The sequence below is a fragment of the Ananas comosus genome, linkage group 17 (assembly GCF_001540865.1).
Source record: "Ananas comosus cultivar F153 linkage group 17, ASM154086v1, whole genome shotgun sequence".
Classification (NCBI taxonomy): Eukaryota; Viridiplantae; Streptophyta; class Magnoliopsida; order Poales; family Bromeliaceae; genus Ananas; species Ananas comosus.
In genome coordinates this window covers 4082274-4101476 of record NC_033637.1, presented here as the reverse complement: position 1 = coordinate 4101476, position 19203 = coordinate 4082274, and the positions used below count along the sequence as shown (strand labels likewise).

At 36.2% G+C, this 19203-nt stretch overlaps 2 protein-coding genes across 2 annotated transcripts; one reads left to right on the top strand and one right to left on the bottom strand.

Annotated features, from left to right (window-relative positions):
- LOC109723122 lies at positions 4828-6011 on the bottom strand. The gene has a single exon (XM_020251343.1). It carries the CDS (start codon positions 5792-5794, stop codon positions 5315-5317), a length of 480 nt encoding a protein of 159 aa, XP_020106932.1. The 5' UTR covers positions 5795-6011; the 3' UTR covers positions 4828-5314.
- LOC109723158 (plant intracellular Ras-group-related LRR protein 3-like) lies at positions 15063-19199 on the top strand. The gene is made up of 3 exons (XM_020251413.1): positions 15063-15903; positions 17980-18146; positions 18249-19199. The coding sequence occupies exons 1-3, from the start codon at positions 15181-15183 to the stop codon at positions 18898-18900; spliced, it is 1542 nt and encodes a 513-aa protein (XP_020107002.1). The 5' UTR covers positions 15063-15180; the 3' UTR covers positions 18901-19199.

Here is a 19203-nt window from a genome sequence, read left to right as displayed (position 1 = left end):
TATATAGAAATCGGATCCCTTTGTATCCTCCTTTAGGGCATTCTCTGCTAACACCGACAATTTCGTAAAGTATCACAGCGCCTTCAACCACTTTTCGGCAAGTCTATATCTTAGCCGATACTTTGCGTCCTCCGAGACCATTAGAGGAGAGAGATACACACTATAACTATACATTACAAATTTAAGTGGTCGAGATCGAGGGAGGAAGGTTCGAGGCTAGGGTTAGAATTTGACTCACTCGACATTGACGGCAAGAGCGAGGGCGGCACGCCGGTGGGGCTTGAGATTAGAGCGGATGCAGTAGGCGAGGTCGTTGTCGAGGACGTCATATGCCGTGCCCACGGGCTTCTCGGGCAACGCCTCTTAGAAAATAGAAACTAATGAGGGGAAAGTCGAAGCAGTGACGTTATAGAAAAGAAATTAATGAGATGGGAAGCCGAAGAGACATACGTTACGGAAAATGAATTAATAAGACAGAAAACCGAAGAGGCAGACATTACAGGAAATGAATTAATGAGATGGAAAGCCGAAGAGGCAGACGTTACATGGAAGCGACGTTACATAAAAGCAATGATTAGAGAGTAAAAATTTTGGAGTGAAAATGAGGGGTGAAGGAGAAATTGCCACCTGGCAAACACCAAGAGATATAATGTATAGGTAGGTATTGATGTTGCTGGAGTTTAATTTGTTACAATAAGAATCACCAGGCCCATTTTTTTAAATATTAATCGAGCTACTTTGCCTGATCCCTTAATTTTTCTATTGAGTATTGATATATTTACAAAAAAAAAAAAAAAATACAATACCTTACAAATTAGCATAAGTTGCGATGTTTAATTAGTGGTAAAGTATAAATTACGTGGAGGCAAGCATGATTTTTAATACCAAAATTGAAATCCATCTATTAAGCTGTAGAATTTGTGAATTATTGTGAAATTCATTTGTAAGCAAAATATTTTTCTTTTCGAGTAATAGAGAAATGTAGCGGTAATTGATTCAATTGTTAAATTTTTTTTTTTTTTTTGAGAAATAGATAGCACGCTACCCGCTTCGTTTATTTCATTTAGAAATAAACTTAATTGGAAATGTGATTCAACTGGAACTCGAACTTGGGTCTCGAGTACCAACCACCAAGCCCTTTGCCACTTGCTCTAGGAACAGTCGGTATTGTTAAATTTTTTATTACAGATTATATGATAATCTGTGGGAAATAAGCTAATTCAGTCAATAACTTAGCGGTGAGCATGAATTAATTTGACTAGTAGCTATATCTCTGAAAGATGATGCGACAGCTAAATCAACCGTCATGTAATTTCTACATTAGAAAGAATCATATATAATCTAAGTATAAAAAATGAAGATTGAGCTCTACCCAATTCTAGAAAATTGGAGTGCAAAAATCTATCGAGGTCTGGTGAAAATTTTGGTTAATAATGATGTAATTTGCTCTCCTATTTACCAACCTGGGGAATTAGAACTTTCATAGACGGCGCGCCCAATCTCTAGTTGCTAAAAATATCTAACCCCGGTTAAATTTTATTGTAAAATTTCTCTCTCTAATCCGGCTTAAATAGAATGAATTAATCGTTTTATAAAAAGGTTCAAGTATGGAAACCCAGTTGCAGAGTATGTTTCAGCACCTGCAAATAATATTTTTCGAAACGGCCTCTTCTGCAGAACCGTCGATTAAACTGAGTCCCTTTATTTTTATTTTATTTTTTTTTCCCTTTGGAAAAAAGTATGATGGTTCCCTACTCCTATACTATTTACTGCAGAAATTTAAAAAATACGAAAAAATAGAGAATCTTTGCAGATTTATGAAATAATATTGCTCGAGAATTCGCAGTTTAAGTAGCTGGCCTGCTAAGATACACTCTAATTTTGTTGTATTAAAAATATTTTTAGGTATTATCAAAAACAGTGTTTATATACTTACAAACAGATAGTTAGATGCATATAAAAAACAACAAAAATATCTCAAAAATCCTGTAAATTTGTGGTTAGAAAAAGAGCTCAAACCTTAGATTACCAAACATATACCGTAGTATTATACAATTATTTCTCCGTAACAAAATGAAAATTATTATAAGGTATCCAAACAGACACGTACCATCGAATGTTGATGCCACGTGGCTTTCCTACAGGACACAGGACACAGGACACTATTCGAGCACGTCTCCATCACATGTCCAGCACATTGTTTACTATCCTACTCAGCTTTTGGTACGAGAAAAGAAAAAAATTTTAGAATACAATGGTTATATTGATAAACGTAGCGTAACAAAATCAATAAATTATCTTTTTTTAAAAGTATATGTTCCATCATAATTATAAAAAAATATTTTTATTATACTTTTGTTTGAAAAAAAATATATAATTAATTTACTATTGATGACGTGGTGCAAATATGACAGTGTAGAATTCCTCGAGAAAAGGAGCCCCACAAGATGCATTATTATGCATGGACACACACAAAAAAAAAAAAAAAAAAAAAAAAAAAAAAAAAAAAAAAAAACTGCCAATGTGACTTTGCCTGGGTGAATGCAGGTCATAACTAATTTTGAAAAAAGAACAGCAGAGTAACAGTTATATATGAAAGGGATAAAACTATAGAAAGAAGCTCCCAAAAGACACCTTATTAGAGAGCCTTCGATCCACTGACATGTGTTAATTTTACCTCCATCCAAAAAAGGATACTCTTACCGACAAATTATTCTTAAAATCCATGTAACAGTTCTGTGAACGTACACATTACGAACATGCGTAGAAATATTAATATTTCCGAACGAAGTTCAACTTTTAATTATTCGTTAACTAGACGAGAAAAGCAGAATGACTTCAAGATTAGGGAAAGGATTTAACTTAAACAATCACAAAAGACAGTGGGGACTCTGATGCTCAAATGTACAGCAAACACTAATGAAATCGAAGAACAGAACATGTGTAAAATTATGACGAAAGTATACCGCAGATATCGTTAGAACGCATTTTTCCTCTGGTAATATTTTGCTAGTCTAGCTATAGATAATCGCATGCTAATTGAAACAACTGACAAATAAAAGCTGAAGTTCACAATGCATCGACAAACAAATTTCAACATTATAATGTTGATTGCTAATGCTACTCTTTCAGATCTAGTATTTCACTAATAATTCGCAAGGTAAATCATTCCATTCTCTGAAAACCATATCTTAGACAAAAAGATGAGAGGAAAAACTCCATAGACCCCATATTAGAGTGCTACAATCTGAAACACGGTGCATTATAATGAAATAAAGCTATAACTCAAGGGGTATTAAAAGTTCTCCCAAACAGTATATACAGAAAGAATACTGACAACAAGCAACTGATATTAGTTAAAGGTATTTGATAACCATGCTTCTGCTTTCGTAGGAAAAATAAAATTAACAAAACAATTGGAAGCCATGCTCAATATGAGATTTTGCATGTAGGCGCAACAGAAGATTGACAAGTTATTTTGGACCGACCAGAAACTCATATGAGATTTGAAAGAAAAGAAATAATCTCTCTAATGCACGTAGAAGTCGAAAGAGAAAGGAATTAGAGATGGAGAAGAGAGGACACAGTGAAAAAAGTACACATAATAAAATTGTGACATTTCAATAATTTCGTCATGTATGGTAAGGAAAACTCCATTGCAATCTAAATCTTCCTTTTTAGGTATAGCCAAAGAATGCTAAAACAATGTATTTCTAATAAAACAATCCATAACTTTCAATAATGGCTCTACAAGTTTCATTATTAAAATTTTAATGTAAATCAGTCTTAAATACATGATATCAATGTGAGTATCTAGAAGTACATAGAAATGAAAGAGATTTCAACAAACACTAGAAAGCTTGAAGCCATGGCAAAACATCAATCCTCGGGTTTTAAAAGCATTCTGATTGTCTCATCTATACTTCAATGGCTCCAACACAAGCCTTAGCCCAGGATCTAGGGAGCAATTGATAGTATGCTCACATCAGATAGAGAATCAGTCATTAAAGACTATCACTTTTCGATGCTTTTCTTAACCTTGAGTTATCACACAACCAACAGCACGAGGAAAATCAACGAATCTCAGAGAAACTGCCGCAAGTGTTGTTAACTTGCCAAAGCACAATGCTAGCTGTCATGCTGCTATTTCTAGAAAGAGAAAATGTGCAGAAGACCGATATCAACTATGAAGAGTAGATTTCACTTTTAAAAGGCACAGGATATAGTGAAAAGGGCATACGTACGTAAAGATGAGTACTTTATAATCCATCTAGATAACAGATACACAGATTCTCTTGCTATGGGAGTTGCAAAATATCAATTGTTTGGTCTCTTGTATCTTAGAAGAGAGAACTCTTTTACACAAACTAATTGCTTATTAAACAATAGACCCTCCAAAAAGAGAAACGAATTTCACTGTTACATGTTTCTAAAAAAACAGGGCAAAATGTTGTATCAGCATAAGGAGTTTGCGTTGGAACTGCAAAATCCAGATTCCTGGTCAAGAGGTTCTTGTAATTCATAAGTTTTACTTGTCGTTTAGTTGTTAAATGTCAGTAGAACTGTTACAGGCACTATGGAAAGTTTCAAACTAGCAAATATCCTTATTGATTGGTTGATCAGGCTACAAATTACAACAGAGATGTATTAACTGTTCACAGTGCATACATGAAGTTTCTTTTTGTTCTGATATCCATGTATACCAACTGGTAGCTTCTAAAGCGATTTTCTAGAAAGATCAGTAACCATCAAAATTGAGTTTTCACATCTAAAAACGAGAAAAGGATTACTTAAAAAATTCATCAATTTCCGTCAGTTTCTGTCGGAGACAACAAAATGCAGAAGAAAATGATCCTCCGCAATCAAAATAACATTAAAATCGAATCAATTTGCCAAGTAATTCAACTCCTACAAGTACACGCATAATCAGTTGCCAATTGGCTTATGGGAGATGATAATACATCATAAAATTTCGCTATAGCACTTAATTCACATACTTACATATCATCAGACGCACTTTTCCCAAACCAAAACTCCACCAATTAATCAAGAGTACTCAATAAAATAAAACAAACCATCCAACTACCATTTGATATTAAAAAAAGCTCTCTTTTTTCTTTTTTTTTTTTTGGGTGAAAGATACAGCATCAGGAGCTCATAAACCTCATTCTCCTTAACTTTTACGGGCGATAATTGACGGGTAAAAAAAAAAAAAGGAAAAAAGAAAGGGAGAAAGCTTTACAAGTAGGATCATACCTACGGCGGCGGCGGTGGCCGCGACGGGGTGATGGGGGTGGGGGAGAGAATTAGGGGATCAGTCGTACTTCTCGCGCCAGGAGTAGATGAGGAAGAGGATCCATGAGAGGCCGAGGACGAGGTCGCCGACGAGCTGGCGGGGGAGGTCGCGGGCGAGGTCGTCGAGGCGGCGCTCGAAGAGGAGGCGCCAGAGGGCGACGGCGGCGTGGAGGAGGACGCAGCCCTTGGCGAAGAAGGCCTGGAACTCGCGGTCGCGGACGAAGGCGACCATGAAGAGGAGGAGCCCGATGGCGAAGAGGAGGAGCCCCGCGAACGAGTCGGAGGTCTCGATCAGGAGCCGGTCGCGCGGCGTCGAGCCCCGGAGCCGCCGCGCCGCCTCGCGCCCGTGCCCGAACGCCGCCGCCTCGTCCACGTAGAACATCATCAGCGCCCCGCACGCCGCCGCCACCGCCGCGTGCAGCACGCATATCGCGAAGAACCCCGACGACGACGACGACGACGACGACAACGACGGCGGCGGCGAGGACGACGACGCCATGGCTTCGGATCGACTTTGGGGAAGGGGGAGAAGAGGTGGCGAGGTGGAAACCCTAAACCCTAGGGATCGAGAGGAGTGGGGAGCATTTGATTTGCTGCGAGATTGGGGTAAAAGAGAGGGTTTTACCAAAGAGGAGGAGGGGGGAGAGAGAGAGAGAGAGAGACGAGGAGGAGTCGGGGTTTGGAGAGCGTTATTATTATTTGTCGGTGGGAGGGGGTATGGTGGTGGGTCCCATGTCTCAATCTCTCTCTTATTATTACTCTCTATACTTGTTAAGGAAAAAAGTTTTGGTACATTTGTACAGAAACCCCTCAACTGTAAACTATTCTGAAACAGCTCACTCAACTTTTTCTTTTCTTTCTTTTTTTTTTTGTGGATAAAAAAACACAAAATTTATATAAACTATAGATTACTGTGAATCAGCTATCTAATTTTAAAAAAATAATTTTACTATCTAATTTTTAAATTTATTTAATTTAAATTATTTAATAATATTTTAATTTTAAATTTTAAATAAATTAGTTATTTTAATTAATTTATAGTTTCGAGAACTATATAAAAATATAATAACTAAATTTATAAAAATAAACAGCACATTTAAATTTTAAAGTTAAAATGTCATTTACTAGTTTAAATTAAACAAATTGAAAAGTTGGATAGTAAAATTAAAATTTTATAAAATTAAATAGTCAAATCAAAATAGCCTATATAGTCCGTATAAGTTCTATAGATTTTTACCTTTTATTTTTAACTACGACCCCTCAATTTCTAAATTATTTCAAACTAAATAATTTTTTGCCAAAATATTTAAAAATTTTATTAAAATTATTAATAATTTTATAAATATTAATACTCATAATTTTTTAGTATATAAAATTAGTTTAATTATATAGATTTTTCTTTCGGAGAAAGATACCATCAAGCTCTCTCCATTCTGAACTAAAAACGGTTGGTAGCTTAATTATATGGCTAATAACTAATAGAGTTATTATATTTCATAAAAATTTCAACTTAGTTAAATATAAAAAATCAAAATTTTTAAAAAAAAAAAAAGAAATTGAGTTGATCTCAATCGAAAAAAAGTAGTTGATTTTTAGCCAAAGATCTATAGTTGAGGGGGGGTCTCATACATTTTTCCTAAAAAAATCTTCTCCTTTATTTAACTTAAAATAGTAATAATATATGTAAAAAGGAAAAAGCTAATGCATGCATCATGCACATTGCATGTGTCATCTTCACGCTGGAAGCGTGATTTGTTATGCTGCTCTCACTCTCTCTCTATCTGTAGCAACCCAACTGTATGTAATCTATAATATATAACTGTAGAAAGTAGTTGATTTTTTTTTTTTTTTTTTTCCTCGAGGCCCTACCTATCTCACCCCTGTAGTCTAGTTCATTTTTCCAATAAATGAAGCTGATAAAGTGCTATCTCTTTCATAACAAAAAAAAAAACTATAATTTAATTTCAACTACAAGTAAACAAAATTGTCCCTTAACGAAGTCTCTAAACCACCTTGCTGATTTTCCATGAATGCAAATTCTTAATGGTTTACTTAAAACAGTAATGAAGAGGCTAAATTTTGTTGATTATGTATGGATATATGTTTAGCCCGAGTTTTAAGGAAGCTTTATTTTAGAGTCTATTTTATCTTACTGAACTAGATAGTATTATTTAATAAAATATTATCTAAATACTATTAGCTTAACAGCGGAAGCACACAATATTAGAAATACTTTTTTTTTATTAGCTAAAACGATATGAAATTTGTGACGTTTAATTGTATCTGTATGTGTCTCATGACACAATTTTTTATTTTTTTATTTTTCCCAAATTTCCAGTTTTATTTTTATTATTAAGGTAAACTTCAAATACTCCTTTGTGGTTTCACACTTTCTCACTTTAGTATCATGTGGTTTAAAGTGTATCAAGTTTGCCCCTGTGGTTTCGCATTTTCTCACTTTAGTACTCTATGGTTTAAAGTGTATCAAGTTAGTATCCTGTTGTTTCATTTTTCTCTTTTTATTATTCATTTTACTAATTTTTTTGGAGAAAATTACATTGTTTAATATAAAAATTGTACTATTTAATATGAACGTTACGATTTTTTAGATAAAAATTGCACTCTTTAAAGTAAAAGTTGCACTCTTTCAATAAAAATTATACTATTTCGAAAAAAATTTCACTATTATCCGACCCTCATCGCATCATCTTCTTCTTTTTCCTTCTATTCCCTTGACCCCCCTCCTTACCCTCTGCCTCCGATCTCCAACCCTACCATGCGAGCCTTTCTACCCCGGGCGTTTAATCAGAGTGCCAAAACACGGAAACGAGCTACCTCTCTCTCTTCTTTTGTTTTCCTTCGTTCTTTTTTTTTTTTTTTCTCTTCGACCCTTACCACTTTCTCCACCGCCTCCACAGCTCTCGGTAACGGTAACAACGGCGGCACTACCTCTATTTCCTCTATCTTGCTTTCTCCATCTCCTTCTCTGCCGCCGCCGACGGCCCTCAGTGACGGTAACAAGCGCGGTGCTGCCTCCGCCTCCACCTCCGCCTTCGCCAGCGCCGGAGAAGGAGAAGGAGAACTCGGAGAAGGCCCGAGTGAGGAAAAGGCGGACGAAGGCGATGAGATCGTTTTTATGTTACAGCACTCCAATGTTGCACGCGGGATAGAGAGGCTTGCGTTGGTGACGATAGGGATCAGAGGGGGAAGGAGGAAAGGGGTCAAGGAAAGAGGAAGAAGAAGAAGAAGAGGGGATGAGGGTCGGAGAGAAGTGCAATTTTTTCTAAAATAGTGTAATTTTTGTCGAAAGAGTGCAACTTTTATTTTAAAGAGTGTAATTTTCATGCCAAAGAGTATAACGTTCATATTATACAGTGCAATTTTCTTATAAAACAGAACAATTTTATTTTAATAGTGCAACATTCATCTTCTTCTTTCTTTTCCTCTGATTCTTAAATTTTTTAGTAACAACAACGATATACAATGGTCTTTCAAAGAAAAAAAATTTTCTTTATTTTTTTTCCTTTGTATTCTTTTTTTTTAATCTTTGTATTTTCGTTTGCTCCTTAGAGATAAGCATATCTTTTTTCCTCACCCTTACGGGTGGCGAGCACCTCTTCGGCAATAACCTCATCGCCTCTGTTCGCTTCGCCCTTACTCAGGCTCTCTCCGAGTTCTCCTTTTTCTTCTCCGGCGAAGGCGCCGTAGGCGGAGACGAAGACAGAGGAAGAGAAAATGGCACCGCCCTCGTTACCGTCGCCGAGGGCCGCCGGCGCTAGTGGAGGGAAGAGATGAAAGAAGAGAGGGTAGCGCTATCCTCATTATCGTCGCCGAGGCCACGGAGGTGGTGAAGGAGGCGATAAAGGTCGGAGAAAAAAAAAAAGAAGTGTCGGATCATTGATGCTAACCATAATTCCAAAAGCTCGAGCTGTTAGAAATACGCAACCATTTCACTTAAAGCGTACAGATACAGCGCCGACGGATCTCGATTGTGACTCGGCCCAACCAGCCTCACGCCACTTCGAACATGACTCGGCCAACCCAACCTCACGCCATTTCGAACATGACTCGGCCCAACATGACCTCCCGCCACAGGATAGAATGCTGGCCCATTTAAGCCAACAATCTCCCCTTCAGTACCTACACATATTTGCAGCATACGGGAATCGAACCCGTGATCTCTGGCTCTGATATCACTTGTTGGTCGTTAGTGCTAACCATTAATTCCAAAAGCTCGAGCTGTTAGAAATACGCAACCAATTTACTTAAAGCGTACAGATACAGCGCTCACGGGTCTCGATTGTGACTCAGCCCAACCAGCCTCACGCCACTTCGAACATAACTGGGCCCACTCAGCCTCACGCCATTTCGAACATGACTCGGCCCAACATGGCCTCCCGTCATAGGGCAGAATGCTGGTCCATTTAAGCCAACAAGAAGGAAAAAAAAAAAAAAAAAAAAAAAAAAAAAAAAAAANTAAGGATACTTTGGCCGGTTTATTGAAAATCCGGTCCGAATATCTAAAATTCAAAATAGTAGCCTACTTTTGAAAAATCGCAAAACTAGTGAATTTTTATGCAAATTGGCTTTTTTATTTTAATTTGTTAAATTAAGTAGTGATTTTGTTAAATTTAACTATTTTGATTGCTTTTTTGGCTAAAAGGTAGTGCAGAAATAATTAAAGACTTATTATAGATTAAGAAATTATTAGATTTAACAAAATTTACAATTTGATGGACTAGACTAACTGAAATCAAAATAAATGAAACTAGAAAATAATGTAGTTTGATCAAATTCAATATAACTTTAAGTTGAGAGGCTCTTCATCATTCTGGGGTTTGAACTCTCGATCTTATAAATATAAAAAACCTACACTTTCTAAACTACTCTATATTGTGTTTGTTATTTAAATAGATTATAATTAAAATATCTTCGTATAGTTTATCTTATAATAAGGTGTCTCTTGGCCCATATCAAATTACGAGCCTCCATATTTGTATAAATTTAGACGTATAATATCATAAAAAAAACCACATTTTGTGAATACCGGTAAAACTTCGAACCTAAACACATCTTTAGAAACAAAAATGCTATTTGTACACCCTTTGTAGGGGACATAAATCTTACATCTTAAGATCTAAAGATTGATAAATTTTTTTAAAAAAATTTAGTTTAAACAAACTTGACGGGACAAGTGGAATATGAGCTAAAAAGTCCTATGAGGTATATGATTTACGCCCCCCATATTGGTGCATAAATAGTATTGTTCTATCAGATATAGACTAAACTGCACTTTTTTTCTCTCAAACTATGTGCAACATTTTTGTTTCTCTAATGTTATATCTTCAGACTCGAACTTTACGAACTATTACGATCAAGTCCCACAATCTAATTTAATTAATTAAATATTGACGCATCGCTGATGTCCACAATCTAATTTAATTGATTAAATATTGATGCATCACTGATGTAAATAATGTGACATCTTAATTACTATCTTATCATCCACCACAACACTGCTACATAACTATTATATTAGTGGCATACTAATATCTAGTCAACTAAATTTAATTACGAGACATAATTACAATAATTCAGAATACTTGACCAAAATGTCAAGTAATTTATAGTTTGAGGATCAAAGTGTAATTTAGCCTTAGAAATAAGCTTACTTTGGAGAATAGATAACCAAAAAAAAAAAAAAAAAAAAAAAAAAAAAAAAAAAGAATCTGACGGATGGATAAGAGTGAGACAGCGACTCAGAAGAATCGGTGGCGACTATGATTCCGTATCATCCAAATGGCGTGGGGACGGGTGGTGTGCGGTGAATGCTTATCCAATCCTTATTCTAATGATAAAAAATAAAAGATAACGCGTATATAAAAATAAAAAATGTAGTTGAATTGGGATTTAATTAAGTTGAAATTAGGGATGTCGGGTCAAATTTGGGACGGATTTTTAAAAATTCGAATCCTAACCCGACTTCAAATTCGAAATTCGAACCCAAACTCGAATCTGAACCTAACGAATTTTAAAAATCTATATCCAAATCCGAACCAACCAAAAACCCGAAGCCCGAACCTGAACCCGAATCCGTAAATATGAATCCGAAATAATTATTCTCTTTTCAATATTTCAAAATATATTATATTAAATTTAAAATTTTAAAATATAAATTTAAATATAATATCAAATTTTCATATACATATTATATATAATGTAAAATAAATTCGGATTCAGGTCGGGTTCGGATTCAGATCAGGTATAGTCAAAATCCATATCCATATCCATATCTATCGGATTTTATTTTTGATATCCATATCCATTTAGCATCGGATAAATTCGTTCCGTTCGGATTTAGATTCGGATAAAATTTCGGGTATCCGTACCTATTGACATCCCTAGTTGAAACGTGAAATTAGATTATTCGGGCTCGATTCGTTCATTTTTTTTTTCTTTTCTTTTTTATCACAGAATCTATTGTTTGAGTTTAACAAAAACCTAACACCTCTTATAGCTAGATTGATTGTGCGGATTTCAGAATGTAAGCGGGAATTTATTTCGAACACTGAAGTTACGAGATTATTCGAATTCTCATTGAATATCAACTTTTCAACTTTGGCGGGATGGGAGTCGATCGACGTCGAGCTCACGGTACTCGCATGCTCCTTACATTTTGATTTTCTACTTTCAAACTGTTTCTTATCTTTAGTTAAATTGTTCAAATGGACCGGAACTGAATTCGTATCAAGTTAAACCAAAATACGAGTCTGACTCAAAATGATTAGTTCGACATCAGGCTCGTCTTCGGCTCAAAATGACTAAAACCTAACCTGAACCCAAGTGCAAAGCTGGTTAGACCCATTTTCGAACAGAAATTATGTGAGTGCAACACACTCACTATTATGGGCTTTTTTGTTGAGAGAGAAAGAAATGTAGCATTTTACCTGTTTCGTTTAATTTTTAAAAAATAAATTTAGCTGAAAATGTGAATCAATTTGGATTCGAACTTGAGATATCGGATACCAACCATCAAATCTTTTGCCACCTCACACCTGCATTAAAGACGATCGGTACTTTTGTGGGCTCTTGATCATACTCGGATCGGATTTGAACAAGTCCAAATAAGCCCAAAAGTATTTTGGGTGTAAATACGGAAGCCCGACCGTAGCGGAAATCGATTTTGCAGGCTGAAAGTCTGGCTCCGTGAGCCCTGTTTAGGCCCGGCCGGCTCCACCCCGAGATAGGGACGAAGGGATCATGATCTTCTAAGCTCATGAGAAAATGTTGAACTTGGGGACAGTAGCTAGAGGTGTCAATGAGCCGAGTTCGAGCGAACTGAATTGAGTTCGGGTTGGCTTGAATTTGACGAAGCGCTAGCCAGAGCCGAGTTGTGGAGGCTAAGGGTATGTTTGGTTCCACGTAAAACTATGGAAAGAAAAAATTTCGATGGAAAACAAATTTTCGGTAGGAAAAAAATTTTACATCTTTTGTGTTTGGTTTGTAGAAAAAGAAAAATAGTTTTCCGTGACGTTTGTTTGGTTAAAAAGAAAAGAAAAAAATAAAAAACCACTTAATATATTTTTTATTATATATATTATTAATGTATAATAATTATTATTATGCTATATGTGAAAAATTATTATATATATTTTCTCCTATTATATATATATATTATATTATATATTATTAATATATAAGAATTATCATAATATATTTAATTATTATAATTTATATTTATAAACAAGATATATTTAAAATATATTATATAATAAATATATATCTTAATATTATAAAATAAATTATTATAAATTTATAAATAAAATAAAATTATTATAATATATATATATATATATATATATATTATATATATATATTATATATATATATTATAATTTAATTTATAAACAAGATATAGTTAAAATATATATATAATAAATATATAATATAATTTATATTTAATTTTATAAATAAATTATTATATATTCATAAATAAAATAAAATTATATATATATATATATATATATTATATATATATATATATATATATATATATATATATTATATATATATTATATATATATAGAGCTATGCTACTATACTATCTATAGTACCGAGCTCCGTACTATATGTGTTGTTCGATCTTAGGTGTTTAAATCAACGATCCACACGTAAACCTGATCTAGGTATTTAAAGTTTCTAAAATAAATTTTATATTTTTGACATAATTTATTATGATCAAACTATTTCAAAATTGTCATTTTCAATGACTATTATGACGAGTTTGGAGTTTAACGGTGTACTAAGATCTAAATTTCTTCAAATTTTGATAGAAAATACTTTAAACTATATAAATTAAGATTAACATTCTTGATCTTGAATTTAAAAGTCCTATGCTCAAATAAAACTAAAATTTTATTCCTAAGAAATTCATATACCCTAGATCATATTTAACGGTGTGGATCGTTGATTTGAACGCCCTAAGATCGAAAACAAACACTATAGTACCGGAGCTCGGTACTATAGATAGTATAGTAGCCTAATTCTATATATATATATATATATATATATATATATAGGCTGGAGCTACTATACTCATATGAGCATAGAACCCTTTGTACTCATAAGTTTTCGACCGTTTAAATAAAAAAATGTACGGTTAAGATGAGAATGGTTACGGTTAGGTTGATAGTGGGCCCCTTAGGGTTGAGTGAGTGGTTGGTTGAGTAGTATAATCTAACGGGTGAAAATAATTAAAGGGTAGATCTAGCGGCCAAAAATTTATGAGTACAAGAGTCTCTATACTCATAAGAGTATAGTAGCCGGACTCTATATATATATAGGTGAGTGGTCCATATATATATAGGTGAGTGGACCACTCACCTCGGTCCACGAGCTCTTACATGAGCTCGTGGACCTCGATGCAAGGAAGAGCATGCGCCGCGTTTTTTCACTGTGAGTTTTCGTTTTTGCTGAATCTTGGCGGAAAACGAAAACGAAAAGCTTGCTTTTACTTAAAATCCGTAAAATAATTTTTTTCATAAAATTTTTTTACGTCAAATCAAATGTTAGAAAAATACTTTTCAGCTGAAAAAAAATTTTCTGACTATTTTTACGGAGAACCAAACGCCCCCTAAGCTCAACCTCGGCTAATTATTTATTATAATTATTATTATTATTATTATTATGAGAGAGAAATGAAGTACGCTATCTATTTTGTTTATTATTTTAAAAAAAAAATCAATTAAAAAAGCGATGTATTTAGATTTTTGTATTTAAAATTTTGAATATCCACCATAAAATTTTTATTCAATGCTAGGTACAATCGGTGGCTAATTAAGAGAACGAATGGCTAATAGAGTAGAAGCCATAAAAATAATCAATAAAATTGTGTAAGCGTAGAGACTTGAACCAATGATCTCAACAAATAATGTAAAAGATCCAAATTTGTAATGCAAAATAAATAGTCCTTCAAATTCAGATCTTATTTGGCTTTTTTTTCTCCCCCTCAAATTCTTGCATTGAAAGTATTCATTTCGCAAATAAAATAGAAAATATTTGCAAGTTATTTTTTTATTTTTTAAAATATTTATTATATCTTAATTGTTAAGAGTGTATTACAAGTAAACTAATTATTGCAAAAAAATTTTAAAAATTAATATAAAATTTTATTTAATTATGTAAAAAATCGCATTAGAAAAACAAGAAATGCGACCGCAACAAGATGGCGAAACCGCTCCCCCTATAAATACGACACCGCGGTTAAGTAAACGACGGGTTTCTGTTTTCACTTTCCCTATTTTTTTTTCTTTTTTTATTTCTCCGTTTCCCCCATCACTCTCCATCCTCTCCTCCTCTTCCTCTCCAACCTCCACCCCAGTGGCGATGGATCCAAACCCTAACTCCTTCCCGATCCTCTCCTACGTCCTCTCGCGCCTCCCCCCCACCCTCTCCTTCAAGATCCCCTCCAAACCCTCGCCCTCGCCCTCTCCCTCCTCCTTCGACATCGAGCAACCCCCACCGATCGCCGCCTCCGCCGCCGATGAGGTGGAGCTGGTGGAGCGCATGCCCCACCTCAGGGACCCCGCGGTCCTCGCCGCCATGTCCGCCGCCGTCGCGGAGGTCGCCCAGGTCCGCGCCGTCCTCCGCACCCTCGGCGACCGACCCGACCACGAGGCCGTCGACGCCGCGCGCGCGCGCATCGCCGAGGCCGAGGCCGCGCCCCGGCTCGACGAGGAGGAGGACGCGCGCGCGCCGCGCTCCGAGGGGGCGGAGCGGGAGCTGGTGGGGTGGCGCGCCGTGGTGCAGCTCGAGGACATGCATGCGGCGTACGAGGTGCTGCTGAGGGACGCCGAGGCGCGGCTCGACATGATTTACCGCGCCGCGGCCGAGGGCAAGAGCGTCGAGGACGGCGATCGCGTGCGCGGCGGCGGAGCGGAGGGGGAGGAGGAGCAGGTGAACGAGGAGGTCGTCGGGATCTTGCAGGGAGCGGTGGGGAAGTGCGTGGAGAGGGTGGATCTCTCGGATCGTCAGCTGCGGCACCTTCCAGAAGCATTTGGAAAGCTCCGGGGCCTGGTCTATCTTAATGTCTCCAACAATCAGCTAGAGGTTTGTCGATCAAAATTTGTGCAATAGCTTCTTCTTTACCTATATGATTAATTGATAGCTCATTGACGTTTTAAGGCTTGATTATAGCTCTCTTAGATATTTTTTTAAGATCTCCAATATTGGGCTAAGTAGAAAGACCTGATTCATGCATCATATTCCAGTTAATAACAAAGAATCTATAGTTATAGCATGTATAAAAGGCATGATTTACACAGTTTAGATGTTCATTTTGTTAAAAAAAAAAAAAAAGTGGTCTGGCTGCCCTTGCATGGAACAAGATAAATGGTTTTGTTGGCTTGTTGGCCTTCTTGCAAATAGGCAACTGGTGAGAAAGGCTGCTATAAATGGTGTGCTTTGTATCCGCCTTTACAATAGTTGAAGCAAAGATGTAACATCAGTAGGTTAACATCTCTATATTCATATATCTGGTTTTGATACCGAATCTAGAGATATCTGTGTAAGATAAGTGGGTGATTAAATTGCTTTTAAATTAGTTATTATGAGACTGATACATTGTCTATCTCAAATATGGTTTCAGCAGTATGAGTTAGTTATTTGATTTATCTAGGACAGTGAGTATATGTGGCAGGTTGGTCTAAATATTTATGAATGAAATATAGCTTTTGTAGTGATTTAAAGGGCATCCATTTGTTGTTTACGCATGAAAGATTACTGCATTGTTTTTTAGGACATCTTTGCTCTTACATTGGAGACTATGAAGGTTCCCTGTCTGTGTTCACGCTGGAAATGCTGAAATGCAAAATAATTTTATATCTGCATATTGTTTAAGTGTGTTTGCTAATTTCTAAAGATATCATTTGCTTGTTCTGGTACTTTGCTGCGTAATGCTTCTATCGTTGGATTCATGCTGATTATCCTTTGTGGTTCTACTTTCTCACGTATAAAGGAATTTGAACAGGGCTGCCATCAGGTTATAGGCACCTAGATTATTACCAAGAATAGATATAACCTATTTTCAAGTGCCTTGTTGCTCATTTGATAATATTCTGCATTCCAGGTAAAGGTTAATGTCAGGTCTGTTTATTTCTTGTCTGTTTCATCCCCTCTTGAACTTTGCTTAAGGCTACCCAATATTTTGCACTTTCAGCAAAATTTGGAAAGTGATCCTCAAGTATATATAAGGGTGATACACTTATTAGATTGGATACTCTTTGCAGTAATACATCTTCCTGGTTTTTCAATCAGGTTTACTTGACATTAGCCATTCTATGTTCAAATTTATATACCATTCTAAGCTTACCTTCACTTTGAACAAGAAATACATGTAATTTCAATTGATGGGTAATAATCTGAAGTTTCCTATTATCTGATTGGATTTGTTACAAGGGTGTATTGGACCAAAATTGCTACTCTTACTGACATCTCTTACCCATTTCTTTCTGTACAAACTTCCACACTAATTTTCTAACTATCTCATTTCTTTAGTTTTGCTTTTTATCCTTATTGTTTCTCTACAAATTTAAGATCTTGTGATAGCCTCTTCAAAATTCTCCTTGGAAGTTTTCCTCGGTGCATGTTGTTTACTTGTTTTAAATCTACTGAATCCAATTCCTATCTGTTCTGCCACCTCCTTCACCAACCAGGAACTGCTTATGGGCCTTGTTGAGTTTTCATGCTTGTTTAATTTGTTTTCTCTGTTGAGGATTAATTACCCTCTTACCCCCTGGTAAGATCTTTAGCTGACTTTTCTGTAAATGTCATTGAAGTTATGGTACAAAACTTGTAATCTATACTTGGGCTTCTGGAGACTTTTGCATGCATGAATTCCCCTCTAGGTCTTTATTACTTAATAATGCCTCATTGAATATGTTCAAAATACTGTATTCCTAAAATTCCAGTTTCCCTTTGTGTAGTATTCATCTTATTGAAATATACAATGATCGTGGTTTATTGTTTTGAGGAAACTTGCTTTGCGTTCTATCCACTTGTCAGACATTGACTACTTGGGCTTGCCATGATTCATACAAATAAATAATAAGCAATTAGTCTGTTGATTTGTTATGTTCTCACAAAAAAATTATATGGTTTGTGATGTCTACATGGAATGCAAAACAGGTTATACCAGATGCCATAGGAGGGTTAGACTGTCTAGAGGAACTCCGCCTCTCTTCAAATCTTTTGGTCTCATTGCCTGATTCTATTGGACTGCTGTCCAATTTGAAAATTTTAGATGTGTCCGGTAACAGGCTCAAGTCACTGCCAGATAGTATTTCAAAATGCAGGTACTGGTGCCTATATTTTCAATGTTAATGTATAATCCTATTCTAATCAGATTGGAGAAACCTCATTACAAATTTCTAAAAGGAAAAAAAAAAAAACTGCAGGTCATTGGTTGAGCTGGATGCTAGTTACAATGATCTCACATATCTTCCCACCAACATCGGCTACGAGCTGGCTAATCTGCAAAAGCTATGCGTGCATCTGAATAAGCTGCGATCTCTTCCCACATCCGTCTGCGAGATGAGGTCGCTTCGCCATCTGGATGCCCACTTCAACGAGCTCCGTGGCCTGCCATATGCGTTTGGGAAGTTGATAAATCTTGAAACACTAAACTTGAGCAGTAACTTCAGCGACCTACAGGAGCTTCCCACCACGTTTGGCGACCTGATCAGTCTCAGGGAGCTCGACCTCAGCAACAACCAGATCCACGCTCTGCCTGATACATTCGGCCTGCTCGAAAAGCTGGAGAAGCTCAACTTGGACCAGAATCCTTTGGCTATTCCGCCAATGGACGTCGTGAACAATGGGCTGGGCGCAGTCATGGAGTACATGAAAAGGCGATGGGCTGAGATTTTGTTGGAAAATGAACAGAGGAGCATGGCTGAAGAAAATGCACAATCCCCGGCTGGTTGGCTTACGCGCAGCACCTCGTGGTTGAATAACTTTGTCACTGATGTTTCCGGAAGTCTCTCTGGATACTTAGGAGCTGGCGGAGAGAAGCCCCCTAAGGATCCATATCTTGATCAGCAGCTGTGAGTTGTTTATCGATGTTGCTCTTTTGGCATTATGATATCCTTATTCTCTCGATTCTGTACAGTTTTTGATTGCGCGCGTAGTGCAGAAACTAGTTCTGAGTTACTAGAGAATTTGGCATCTCACTTCAGAATGGACTGTTATATCCCACGCCTTTTTCCCAATAAGTGGGGAAGAAAACCAGTAGGCAGCCCACAAAGTATCTCGTCTGTGCGATACTCTTCTGAAACAGTCTTTTGTCGCTGTTGTTTCTATTGATCTGTGTGTTTGCTAATGAAAAGATCTGTATAGAGGAAAGAAAATCGA

Bases quoted from the DNA above. Each gene is read 5' to 3' on its own strand.
- LOC109723122 (XM_020251343.1), bottom strand. From the start codon at position 5,794: ATGGCGTCGTCGTCCTCGCCGCCGCCGTCGTTGTCGTCGTCGTCGTCG.
- LOC109723158 (XM_020251413.1), top strand. From the start codon at position 15,181: ATGGATCCAAACCCTAACTCCTTCCCGATCCTCTCCTACGTCCTCTCG. The intron at 15,904-17,979 runs GTTTGTCGATCA...AATGCAAAACAG, and splicing joins TCTCCAACAATCAGCTAGAG to GTTATACCAGATGCCATAGG. The intron at 18,147-18,248 runs GTACTGGTGCCT...AAAAAACTGCAG, and splicing joins GATAGTATTTCAAAATGCAG to GTCATTGGTTGAGCTGGATG.